Consider the following 14313-nt stretch of genomic DNA (forward strand, 5'->3'; position numbering starts at 1 on the left):
CAGACGCACACCAGTGGATCCCCGGCCCGCCCGGCCCCCACGCGCCGAGGAGTGCGGGGCGGATGCATGACGAGCGACGAGACGAGACAGGCGTATCTCGCTGCGGATCACGGTGCCTGGCGATCATCCCCCGACCCTCGCGCGCGAGCCGCACGGCTGCATGCCTCCACCATTGGATCCTAAAATACTACAGAACCAGCCAATGGGCGTTCGGTGCGTGCAGCATGCAACTGGCATCGTGCTGAGTCGGATTGCCGGCGCGGTGTCGGTTGGGTGTCGGTCGGCCGGCCGTTAAAACCGTGGCAACTTGCCTGCGAAATACTCCCAGCTCTGCTGCTTAAATTGCAGTATTGGATTCTGGAGCTCCAGGTTCAGTTGATCCTTGGATTCTATCCAAGTCGCTGTCTGTAACCTTAACTAGCCAGTGCTCATCTGACATTGATCTAGCTAGTACATACTCCAACACAGTGGCTAAACTGTAAAGATGCATATGATGCAACTGTAAAAGTTTATAACTCTACGGTACATGCCTTAATGTCGACTTTGTCATAGGCAGATCAATAACACTGTGTTTGATGATACTGTACAGGATCACATCAGTCCAGGACCAGCCAGATAGGATATGTCCGCATCCAAGGAGGCCTGCTTTAAGTCCGGACAAAGACAGAGATCAGATTAGGTTCTCCATAAGTCCATAGCGATATTGCCATGTGAGCGCCATCTCTCACTGTCGCTTCATAAAATTATTATCTATGCGTACGTTGATTTGTACACTGATGATTTAAGATTGGAAAAGTTCTTCTTCTGGTCATGAACCTGCAATCGAAATGACAGAATGCTGATGAGCTGATCCTTACACATTAAACGCAAAACCAACTGCGGTACACTGATGGTGCACGTACGGGGTTCCAGCTAGCATCCATGGATACCGATCGATCGACCAATAGGTGAAACGTTGTGTCATGGGACCTTGATGCCTCACACAAATAAGGTCCTGATCTGTGGGGCCAATGTGCGCGAGCCCATCCTGTTACGAATAGACGCTTTTAGAAAAAGACATCTTTTGGTGTTAGTTATTTAATTAATTAGAGAAGTAACTGATTAGCGGCTACTAATTCAACATGGGTCGGTTAGTCAAACCGACTTCACCCAACAGTCACAAATATGACTATTCAGGTACTATATAATATAAAGTAATATTGTTCATCATTAATTGAGGAATCATTCTCTATTTCCTATCTCTGTTTTCTATTTTGTACTGTAATACATTATCAGCCACATTCATTCTCAACTGGGCATTAGCCACAACAACATCAGAGGCACAACGACCTCTCCACGACAGTGTTAAGCCATGGCAAATCGATTTTGCCCCATTCATGGCATAACTGCATCTTCTTCCTACTTCGCCGTCGTCATTCTGCCACCACGTCCACGTCCTCGCAGTTCCCGTTGTCGTTCGTGCCGTGGTGCTTCCCGTCGCTGATCTGGCCACACCAACAGCCTTGCACGTGCTGCAACCCTTAAGGGAAGCACCTCATGCTGCCCTACCACCGCCCTCATCGCCACTAACCTCGTTGCCCTCACCACCATTCTCCTTTGGAGTTAGGACGACTACAACACCGACCACTAATGTGGGGTCCTTCGTGGCAACCGCTGCCACCACGACAGTGGATGGCTCAAGCCTGTCACCCACAATGGCAGCCCACAGTGGTGCTATCCCCTTCTTCAACGGCTCGCCTCCTGGCTTTGAATGCACCCTGGCAACGATGACCGTGTACTCATCGGATGAGGACCCGGAGGAGTACGACCCTGCAACAAATATCTCCTCATTACAAAAAATAACAGATATGATAAACAAATACTAGAGAAAATTCTCTCTTTATCTTCAGAATTGTACTGCACATATATCAAATATGTACCACATGTTGCGTACAAAGTAATTTTTTAGAATGTAGACCCATTCCAAATATGGCATGATCGCCTTAGTCATCCCGGCTTTGGAGTGATGCAGAAAATTATCAGTAATTCATTTGGTCATGGCATGAATACTACCAAATTTTCACAATCTTCGGATTTTGTGTGCATTGTATGGGCCACAGGGAAATTGATTTTAAAGCTCTCTTACCTTAAAATCCAAACTGAACCACTCAAATTCCTTGAACACATTCAAGATGATATATGTGGTCCAATCTAACCATTATTTAGACCATTCAGATACTTCATGGTTCTCATTGACACATCTACACGATTATCACATGTGTATCTTTTATCCATACGAAACCATGCTTGTTCCAAAATAATTGCTCAAATTATTAAATTACGAGTGCATTATCCTGAACATAGTATACAATTTATTCGAATAGACAATGTGGTTGAATTCACCTCATGTGCTTTCAATGATTATTGTATGACACTAAGAATTCAAGTTCAACATTCAATATCTTACGTACATACTCAAAATGGTTTGGTTGAATCTCTTATCAAAAGAGTCAAGCTCATTGCACGACCACTATTACATAATTGTAACTTACCAACTTCATGTTGAGATCATACAGACTTACACGCTACGGACCTAATTCAATTGTGACCAACTGCATATCACACAGCTTCCCCATTACAGTTAGTACGTGAAAATCCTCCAAGTATTTACCATCTAAGAAAGTTCGGTTGCGCTATATATGTATTGATCTCACCACCACAACGTACATCAATAGGCCCACACAAGAAATTGGGAATCTACTTGGTGTATAACTCTCCGTCGATCATAACATATCTCGAGCTCCTTACAGGGGACCTATTTACAACCTGATATGCTGATTGCGTATTTGATGAGGAGCATTTCTCGACATTATGAGGAGATTTAAATACCAGAAAGAATGTCATGAAATCAATTAGAATGCCACAAATATTTTCTTCTCGGATCCACATACTCAAGAATTTGAACTCCAAGTTCAGATAATCATAAATTTACAATATATTACAAATAACCTATCAGATGTTATTAATAATAAATTTACCACTAAATCCTACAATCCTACTAGTAATGTGCTAGAAAGAGTGGATGTACAAAATAAAACTACTCAACTCCCAAATCAAAGTAAGGCCATTTGACTAAGTACGGTCAAAAAGACAAAGCTTTCTGCAAGCTAACATGGAAACAGAGGAATCCCTCCTTCAAAGTAGTAAATACAAATCAACGTCAAGTCGAACGGCACCCAAGACCTATGGATACTATACATCCAATGAATGGTCAACATCCACATGTAAGCTCAGTTGTGCACACACATATTGATGTTGGGTCATTGAAACACCTTACTCTATCGTAGTTGGAAATCATGATGAGTCAAAAAAGATAGATGAAATTTTCATCAATTATATGGATTCTAGAGAATCATTTGACCGAAAGACTATAATTATCAACAACTTATCCTCAAAGAACACAAACGACATTCACAATGACCTAAATCCCAAGACCATGGTAGAGTGTCGTAAGTGCTCGGACTTGACACAATAGAAGGATGTAATCCAGGTAGAATTGTGTTCGCTCTCCAAAAGGGAGGTATTCATATCAGTAATACCTACTCCTCGTAATATCTTTTCTGTGGGATACAAGTGAGTTTTCATCTGCAAACAGAACGAAAACAACGAGATCGTGAGATATAAAGCGAGGCTTGTAACATAAGAGTTACGCATATATCTGGTATTAATTTCAATGAGACCTATTCTTCAGTAATGAATAGAATCATATTCTGATACCTATTTCATTGGCAATTCAAAATTATCTATATATACAGTTGATGAATGTAGTGACTGTATACCTATATATGTCACTTAATTCAGACGTACATATGAAAGTCCCCGAAGGACTAGATATTCTAAATCCAAATGCAAATCATAACATATATTGTGTAAAGCTTAAAATATCACTATATGACTTAAAGCAGTAGGTAAAATATGGTACAACCAACCAAAAGGGTTTCTTCTAAAAAAGGGTACTCCAACAATGATGATTACCCATGTGTTTTCATAAAGAAGTCCTCAACATGATTTTGCATCATCTCTGTATATGTCAATGATTTAAATATTATTAGAAATATAGAAGATATAGATGAAGCACGCAATCATCTAAAGATGAAGTTTGAAATGAAGGATTTGGGTAAACCAAAATTTTGCTTAGTTATACAACTCAAGCATCTTCCTTCAGGTATTCTAGTACACCAAGCCGTATATACCCAAAAAATATTAGAGAATTTTAATATGAACAAATCATATCCATCTAATACTCTCATGGTTGTTCGATCTCTTGATATGGAGAAAGATCATTTAAACCACGAGAGGAATGAGAAGAGATACTGGGATCCGATGTTCCCTATCTCAGTGCCATTGGAGCGCTTATATATCTTGTTAATTGCACCAAGCCTGGTATCACATTTGTAAAGAACTTACTAGCTAGACATAGCGTTGCTCTAACTAAACGTCATTGGGCGGAAGTCAAGAATATTTTTTATATCTCCAAGGCACCATACATCTTGGTCTTTTTTTTTGAAGAAAACATGATATGAATATGATTGGATATACTGATGCTAGCTATCTATTAGATCCCTACAATGCCAAATCACAAATAGGTTTCGTGTTCTCACACAGTGGAACATCTATTTCATGGAAGTCTTCAAAACTGACTCTAGTGGCTATATCCACAAATCATTCTGAAATAATTACAGTATATGAAGTATCACGTGAATGCGTGTAGCTTCGCAGAATGATAAATCATATGCAACAATCAAGTGATATTGGTTCTATTGAATCACCAACTATTATCTATGAAGATAATTCTGCATGCATTGCTCAAATGCAAACATGTTACATAAAGAGCAATATAACCAAATATATCGCTTCTAAATTGCTTTATCCTCATGAATTGCAAAATAATAGGGAGATAGAAATCTTGCAAACTAAATCATGTGATAATCTCGCATATTTATTTACTAAGTTTTTACCAACTTTCACATTCCAAAAATATATTCACGATATCAATATGCAATGACCATGAGATTGCAAGGTTCAAAGGGAATTGATTGCTGAATAATAACATGTTCATATTATATTACACTATTTTACTTTATAAATTTTTTCTATACAATTTCTCATATAAGATTCTTAGTTAGGCAATATCTATTTTATATCTCCTATTTTCCCAAGAGGTTTTTCAGAGGTATTAATATAATCTATAGATCATAATTATTGTTTTCTAAGCTCACCAATGTGATTTTTCCTATATAGATTTCTCATATGAGCTTACAATGAAGCAATAATCAATATATGCCATGTCATTTTCTCTTTATATTTTCTCTTAGAGTTTTAAAGGAGTTTTATAGCATATCAATATATTATTTTTCTCCTTACATTTTTCTATGGTGTTTGGATGAGTTTTTAATAAGAAGTTTATATTATAGATAATTGATCGAGAAGGAGTGTTACAAATAGACATTTTTATGAAAAAAACAAGTTATGTGATAATTAGAGAAGTAACTTATTAGCAATTACTAATCTAATAGGTGTCAATTGGGCAAACCGACTTCACCCAACAGTCACAAATACGGCTATTCATATACAATATAATACAAATTACTGTTTATCATTAATTGAGGAATCATTCTCTATTCCCGTCTCTGTTTTCTGCTTTCTACTGTAATAGATCCATGCCCGCACCCAAATACGTGGGCATGGGCGGGGACGTATGCTCGCGCGTGTCGAAGCAGTGCACCTCGGCGTGGGGACTGGGGCACAAATGCATGCGATGACGTACCGCACTACTATCTGTTTGGCCAAAAACAACGTGCCACATCGTACCACTGCACCTAGACATTGTTGCTAACCTTGCTAAAGCTTTTATCTGAAGTACTTCCTTCGTTTAGACATAGTAATTATATATTTTTTTTCTATTTTTAGAGTTAAAATTTGATTAAGATTTTTTCATAAAACATATCATTTATAACTACAAAATCTACATATTATGAAATTATTTTGAATTGTAAATTTGGTTGTATAATTTATATACACTAGATTTTCTTATTACTTGATTAAGTATTAGTCAAAGTACATAAATTTTAACATTTTCAAAAAGAAATGTGCGACCTGTTTCTAAACTGATGGAGTAACATGTATGTGGATGTGTTTTTGTCACGGAGTTTTGGATGGACCCACACACACGGGACCAAAACGAGCTGGTGATGGGACGATCCACTGCTTCGTATGTTAAAATCCCCACACTTCCTATTTTTCAGATACTTGAAATTTAGTAGGTACGATCAGACGACTATGTTAATATATGTGAATGCACGATGATCACCATAGTTAGGGTTTTGAGGTTGGCGACGATGGTTTCCGGGGAGGATTTATATGCTACCAGGCTTAGAGGTGGGTTGGCGGGTGGTAGGCTAGCTTGCCGGAGGTGACGGACGCGGGGGCGGAGTGGCGAGATGGCTAGGGCACCGCCAGCTGCAGATGGCAGAGGACGACTGGATGAGCGATGCCAGAGCAGAGGAGGTGAGTAGAGCTAGGTTAGCACGGTAGCAGGCAATACGAATCTAGTGGCGGGAATGTCACCGGAAATAGGTAAAGTGGACGAGAGGCGGGGACGAGTATCTAGAGGGCACAATGTCAATATGGTGAGAGAAGGCGCTTGAGAGAACGGGAGATTGAAGAAGAGTATGGCGTCATGGATACCGGTCGGATGGCCAAGGATCGCCGCTGAAAAAAACAAGGCGGTATAACATCGGCCTAAAAACCCATGTAAGCCTTGAAATTGTGCAAATACGCGCCGGGCCCGGTACATTCTCGTGACTGTAGGATAGGTACGTGTTTGGATTAGGTGCATGCATGGTTCACGGTCGATCGGCTATGCAGTCCTTAGTTAAACTCAGGTCCTCTGCTGACATGCATGATCTGGATCAGTGTACCGGCCGTCTCGTGCCAAGAGGATGAAAATTGAAAAGTACAAACGTAATAGATCGGATAGATCTATAAGTGTAGGAAAGTGTATTTGTGCAATGAACTGGCACTTGATTTAGCTGAAACTCCTACATCAATATGTACTACTCATTAAGGTGGCTTAGCTATCCGGAAATATGATTATCTCGCCAACCAAATCCGCCCCTAAGACAGACGACCTTCGTGCATGTAGTTGTATTGGGCCGGGCGTCATCGATCGAGAACCAATTCCGCGATCAATGGAGACGCAAATCAAAGAGGTTTTTCTAATTTTAACTCTTCTTAAATTAATATTTTTAAAATATCACCTGTGACACTAAATTTTTAGAAAATAGAAACTAGCTTATTTTATCACATCAAAGTAGAGATGGCCAAATAGACCACTCGGAGCACGGCCCGAACGGTCTAACTACTGTAACGGATCGTGTCGTGTCGGCCCGCGTGTCTCCTCTCGGCCCACGACACGGTCTGTCGGTCACCATGCCGTGCCGGCCCGGGTACGATTGTGGCCTAGCAGCACAGTCGGCCTGACGGGCACGACAGGCATGGGCGATCCAACGGCACATGGGCTACCCATCGGCACAACCAGCCCGATAAAATAAAAAGCTACAAAGTTAAAAAATATATAAAAATAGATAAAAAAAATATGATAATAAATATAAAAATAGATAAAAAAAATAGCTATAAAATTAAAAAATATATAAAATAGAAAATAGCCAGACCCATGCGTACTGAACCGGATCGTGCCAAGCTGGGCTATGCTCGTGCCGGCCCGGGCTGGGCCGTGCCCATGTCGACCTGACTCAGGCAGGTCGTGCCGTGCCGGTACGCTGTGCCGTACGCTTGGCCCAGGTACGACCCGTGAGCTCATGTCGTGCCTATAGTGTCGTGCCTATAGTAGGCATGACCCATTGAACATCTTTACACCAAAGTACATATTATGACTCACAACTTAGTCACATTAATGTATGTGGCGTGACCAAGGTTGCCACGCTGGTGTCCTGTCCTGTTGTCTTGCCACGTGACCTCTTTTATCACGTTAAAGTACATGACGTGAATCACATGTGGTGTGATCAAGGTATGATTCACGTCATGTACTTTGATGTGATAAAATAAGCTAGTTATTGAAAAGTTAGTGTATCATATGCTTTTTTAAAATATTAGTTTAAAAAAACTAAAAAAAAAATCTCAAATCAAACTATACACCTGGTCGGCACAAAAAGTACGTGCGCAATCAGAAGCAACACGCATAACTGAATTGTTGGAATCTAGCATTGGGTAAGCGTAAGTATGACTGAATTGTCATTATTTGTGTTGTAGCAGAATTCAAGCAGCGCCAATCCTGAAACTGGTTTCCCCGAATGGTCGATGGAGAGGCAGAGAGCGAGCCAGCGATGGATAAAGCCCGAGTAGTGGTAGTAGACTAACTAGAGCTACATTTATTCGAGATAGCTATCACGTACGTCTAGTGGCGCATGCATACAGATGAGAGCATAGTTGCATGTGAGCACAGCTTGGCACCAGCGGAGTGTCCTGGCCCACGGGTGGGTCCGCGACGGGTCACGCCGACTCCATCATTCATGTCATCATGCATCATCTCCTAAATTTATTATTAGGACTCGTAATCTCGTCCAACCGTCGTATCTTTGCTGGTATGATCGCTAGAACCGCCTTTCATAGTTTCATTCTCCCTCCTAACGGTTCCTAGAAGCCTGCTTCATACACCATTAGAATTCGAACGCAACCCCTGGGCGCCTCCTTGTAAGGCGACGCGAGGGGTGGATCTCCTTGTCGCTGAGCCCCTGCTGCCCAAGCCTCGTCAGCTACCGCCGCCGGCCTCCCTTCCCTCTCTTTCTTCTCCTTCCTCTCCCTCCCCTCCCCTCCCCTTCCTTTTTAGGTGGTCTCCGGTGTTTCTTTTGGTATGGCAGCCCATGATCCGACTGATGGCAGTTAGGTTCCGCTCGGACGACCCGGATCCTATCGGTTGTGGGCTAAATCCGCACATGGAGTTTGTCATCTGGCTTGTGCTGGTCTTGTCTGTTCTTCGTCCACACTTGGTTTATCATTCGGTTGGTTCCTGCGGCACTTGTCTGTGGCCCGCAGGTGCTGATCGATGCTACCACTGGAGTGGGCGCGCTGGACGTGGTTGCACGTGGTGGGCGCCGACACCGCTGTTCCCCGTGCGTGGGGGCATTGGGCTCGGTGGGGCCTTCGATCACCATCATGTTGTCGTTGCATCACCTCCCCCACTGCGAAGTTCCGTTTGGCTTGGCCATTTCTCCTTGCTTCGGCTGCCCCCGTGATGTCAGGGCGTGGCCCAGTGGCACGGTGGGTCAGTAGGGGTTCTATGCTCCCGGTCGGCTTGGCGGCCTTGATCCGTGTGCTTCCGAGCATGACACCCCTAGTCGTGCCCCCGCGCGTGGGTTGTTGGTGGTTGTGCGCCTCCAGTATCGTGGCAGTGCTGCTCCTCTCCAGTGCCCCACATGATTATGGCTATTGGTTCTCCCCTTCTCGCGGTGTCTGCCTCTAGGCCTCCCATTGCTGCTTGTGCTCCTCCCCTTACCGAATCTATCTCCTTTCCCCCAGATCTAGCTCGTGGGGAGCCTGACAACATGTTGTTGGCTTAGGGATGACGCTTAAGGGTGGGAATGACGGTCGGGTTCTCGATGGTTGGGGTGGGGGGCTTTGGGCGAAAGCCCTGCTCGGCTTTCTACTGACGCCGATAACGGTGATGCCTTCAGGCGCTACTCTCCTCCCTAGAAGCGTTGTCGTGAACCCCTTGCCCTCCCACTCTCTCACGCGTGGACTTGGACTCTTCAGGTGAAGACCTACCTCCGGGCTTCTGGATAGGCGTTGGCGGTGTCCTTGGACGTCGTGCCCTCCTTAGAGGCTTCACTTTGGAGGTCATTTCCTTAGTTTCGACCGGCTTTAGCGCGGACTAGGATATTCTTGGTGGCGAACTTCAACTCCATTGCTGTTGCCTCAATTTGAGATGTTTTCCACCTCTCTAGGTGCTCAGGTGATGCGCGTTGGGCTAGCTGTGCAGTAGTGAAGTCAGAGTTGTTGCGTTATCGCGGTTCAACAAAGCTCGACAACAATGATATGGTGCATGGTTTGCCCACGCGACGGTATCAGTGGCGGCCTTTGGAACGTGGGTGTGGTGAGTTTGAGGCAATTGTGGTGTTTCATCGTAGGAAGTCGAAAACTGCTCTTATGCTTGGCAACGATAAACTACGGCGGACCTAGTGAGTTATATGGTTTTCGGATCTGATTTTTCTCGTAAACTAGATTAACTCTTTTCTAATATAAATTCGACAAAGCTCATGCTGTGGTTTAGAAAAAAATTCTCCCTCCTAATTTAGATTATTCCGACCCCTTTGATAAGGACACGTAGAAAGCTCGATAATGTGTTGATATATATACGAGAACAAGAGGTCGATCTTTTGTCACTGACGGAGATGTTCGTTTTACCCGTACCGAGTAGAACGAAAAGGCCAGCAACTAATGCTCGTAGATTAATTGTGACAAATATTTTGGATGTTAATTTGCTTGACATCTAGTTAAGGGCTAAGACATTGATCTGCCTAGACAAAGTGCGCCGCGCGCGGTGAGTATTATCTTGAAGGCCTAGGCACGAGCCAAATAGGCTACTGTCCAAAGGCTCGACCACACCACATGCCGATCCTATTAGCGTCCAACTTTGTCCAGCAAATCAAATCCCCCACCCCAAACCAATTCGACGGTTTGCCGCTGCCATCGATCCGCGCAGGCCGGACCCCAGGTCCCGAGCCCAAACCCGCCCGCGGCTACATATAAGCCGCGCGCAGGGGGGCGACACAGGCACCCTGCGCATTAGTTGCAAGCGCGCGGCAGTTGAGCGAGCTGAGAGCGCGAGGCGAGCTCGCGACCACCGGCCTCCATGGACCCCTGCGCGTTCGTCCGCCTCACGGTGGACCACCTCCTCCTCAAGCTCCCCTCCGTGCCACGCCCCAACTCCGGCGCGGGAGTGCACCCCTCCACCTCGCCCTGCTTCTGCACGCTCCACCTGCAGGACCACCCCTCCTCCTCCCGGACCGCGTCGCTACCGCTGGCATCCGCATCGGGTCCCGCGGCAGCCGCTCGCGCCGAACCCGTCGTGCTCAGCCTAGACGCCGAGGCCGTGCGGCGGCTCTCGGCGCGCCCCGCCGAGCTCGTGGTGTCCGTGCACGCCGGCCACACGGGGATGAACACCTGCGGCATGAGCGCGGCCCGCGCGCTGGGGCGGGTGCGGGTGGCCGTGGACGTGGCGCGCGCCGCGGCCGGGGAGGCCGTCGTCGCCCTCGACGGGTGGGTTGACGTGGGGAAGCCGGCGTCGGGGTCGTCCTCCTCCGGCTCCGCTTCCGCGCGCGCGCAGATCCACTTGGTCGTGCGGGCCGAGCCCGACCCGCGGTACGTGTTCCAGTTCGGCGGCGAGCCGGAGTGCGGGCCCGTAGTGTACCAGGTGCCTGGAGGAGGCGCCAGCCGCGGGCAGCGGCAGCCGGTGTTCAGCTGCCGATTCAGCGCCGGCCGCAAGGCATCTAGGAGCAGGTTGGTTGCTAGCTAGCTTCGCGCGCACTACACATCTATTCATATGCATGCAACGCCTTCGTTAATTTGCTTTATTTAGCAAGCCTTGTTCTTTTGGTGTTAATAATGTGTTTGATCAATCTTGTTACAATTTGATTTGTTTTTTTTTAAATGGTTACAACTTGATTTCTGAGCTAAGTGATTGCGTAGTTCATAGTTGCAAACTTGCAGGGGACCAAGAATTCTAGCTGCACATTACAGTAGACAAGGGTGATTAATAGTGGTCTTATGGAGCATTGTTGATCCAAATGAATAGATGGATATAGCTAGTGCAAATTTTAAAATTTAAGGAAAAAACATATGACTTATAAATAGCAAATCTGTCATAAGCTAATTTGACCTATATCGACCTGTAACTAATTTGTTTAATTTTATTAGAGTAAGGAAGGGAGGACATACAGCTAGCTAGCTCAATAATGAATATCACGCGAATATATTTCGGTGGCACCTCACTTCATTTTTTTTAAAGTCGAAAAGCATTTCCCCTGGCCTCTTTCTATTTTTCTTTTGTTATTTCTTCATACCTTTCCTCATAATACTGGATGCCAGCTCTTAGATACTTTGTTGTTTACCATTGTGCACTACCGGCATTATTTTGGCAAAGCCACTTGATAAAAATTATTGCAAGTTCAAGTTGCAACTAGGCATATAATTTATTTCCTGGAACGTAGCATTTCTTATTAGGAATTAAATTAATTGATACTCCTTCTAGTACAAAATAAGTGTCATTTTAAACATCGATACAGTCTTTAAAATATAACTTTAATATATTAATAAAATATAGCAAAAGTATATTAATGTGAATGTTTTTTCGAGACAAATCTACCTGTGTTATTTTTAAATATCCAAACTTAATAAAAATAATAATTTATAGCTAAAATTTAAAATAATTAACTGTATACAACCCTTATTTTAAACTGGATGGAGTAGTTCGATAGTAAACACAGGCGAATCCGTATTCCAGAATACATTAGTGCTTTTCTTTGACAGTCAAGTTGGTTCTCTAGATAAATCTTCTGTGTCAGTGCTGCTCACATCCCCATATATGCAGTAATCAAGCAAGCTTAAGAGTACTAAATTTTACCTATAGGAGTGATCTTAAACACATCCATCATGATCTGATAGTGTACACAGTACAGACACCAACCGTGCATGTGACGGATTTACCAACCTAGCTAGGCAGCTAGCTGCCTTAGTAATTTCGCTCATAGCTGGTTCAGAATCTTCCTTATATCCTGTTCAGATTTCCATGCATGAGGTCAGATTTCCACTGCCATTACCTGCTACTACTACTACTAAATCATCTTGCCGCATACACACTTGGCGCCACGCTGTAATCGATGCGCATCACTTTACTAGATTTACTAGGCATGCATGCATCCATTTGCATGTTACGTTCTTGTAAACTAATCTCGCATGTGCACTGCAAGTTTTGACCAGATCGCTGACGCCGCAATCGTCCATGACCCGGAGCACCAGCCGGAGGCTGCGGTCCTGGCTGAGCAGCACCCTCCACGGCGACGGCCGCGACGTGCACGCGCGCCGCGAGCAGCGCAAGGGCTGGACGGTGACCATCCACGACTTGTCCGGCTCCCCCGTGGCGGCAGCGTCCATGGTCACCCCATTCGTGCCGTCCCCGGGCTCCGGCCGCGTCTCCCGCGCCAACCCGGGCTCCTGGCTCATCCTCCAGGCCACGGGCGCGGGGCCGTCGAGCTGGAAGCCCTGGGCACGGCTGGAGGCGTGGCGCGAGCGCGGGCCCGTCGACGCGCTCGGGTACCGGCTCGAGCTGGTCTTCGACTCGGGCCCCCACGAGTGCGCCGTTCCCATCGCCGAGTCCTCCATCAGCACCAAGCGCGGCGGCCAGTTCGTCATCGACCCGGCCACGTTCCTCGAGGCCGCCGCCGGCGCCGCATGGCCGTTCGCCGGCGGGTTCGTCATGGGCTCCACGGTGGAGGGCGAGGGGCGGGCTAGCCGGCCCACCGTGCAGATCGGGGTGCAGCACGTGACGTGCATGGGCGACGTGGCGGTGTTCGTGGCGCTGTCCGCGGCCGTCGATCTCTGCATGGACGCATGCAAGCTCTTCTCGCAGAAGCTCAGGAAGGAGCTGTGCCAGGACCAAGACGAGTGAGAGACCGACCCGAACCGAACCGAGGGAGTGAATAATTTAGCACTCTTGGGTTTGCCTTTGTGTTGTGAATTGTACGGTGTGTGTGATTAATCTAGTCGATTAGTTGTTATTTCTTGTGGAAGTGATGGCCTGTGGCTGTTTTTAGTTCAGGCTGGGTCGGATCACAAGAACAGAGCGGGCTGTGATCATTCTTTCATTATGGCATTCTTTCGATTCTTTCTGTACATCTCTCTTCGTGTTGGTAGAGTTACATTTCGGTGTCCTAGGACGAGATAGATGGAAAAATATGTATACAACATAGGTGTGAATTACACCATGCACCATATTTTGAGGCCATTTTATTACCTTGCACCAGGTTTTAGAGTTGTTTCCACAGACCACCAATTTTTAAGGCCAAACCTTCCAACGGATAACATGTTTAAACATAAAAAAAATTACGTTTCAATACTCTTAAATTTTAAAATACTATTAAAATAGTCATTAAAAATTTTGTGATATAGATGATACTATTATCTAGCTCTTAAAAAAAGTTAATTCAAACAATTACTTATGTAATGAGAAAAAAAAGATAAATTTCAGGATCCCTAAAA

At 45.1% G+C, this 14313-nt stretch overlaps 1 protein-coding gene across 1 annotated transcript; it reads left to right on the forward strand.

Annotated features, from left to right (window-relative positions):
* Nucleotides 1-10738: 10738 nt before the first annotated feature.
* LOC133908694 (uncharacterized) lies at nt 10739-13947 on the forward strand. Its single transcript, XM_062350819.1, has 2 exons — nt 10739-11556; nt 13036-13947. The coding sequence occupies exons 1-2, from the start codon at nt 10910-10912 to the stop codon at nt 13721-13723; spliced, it is 1335 nt and encodes a 444-aa protein (XP_062206803.1). The 5' UTR covers nt 10739-10909; the 3' UTR covers nt 13724-13947.
* Nucleotides 13948-14313: the final 366 nt, after the last annotated feature.

This window comes from Phragmites australis, chromosome 2 (genome assembly GCF_958298935.1).
Source record: "Phragmites australis chromosome 2, lpPhrAust1.1, whole genome shotgun sequence".
In the NCBI taxonomy this organism is placed as follows: Eukaryota; Viridiplantae; Streptophyta; class Magnoliopsida; order Poales; family Poaceae; genus Phragmites; species Phragmites australis.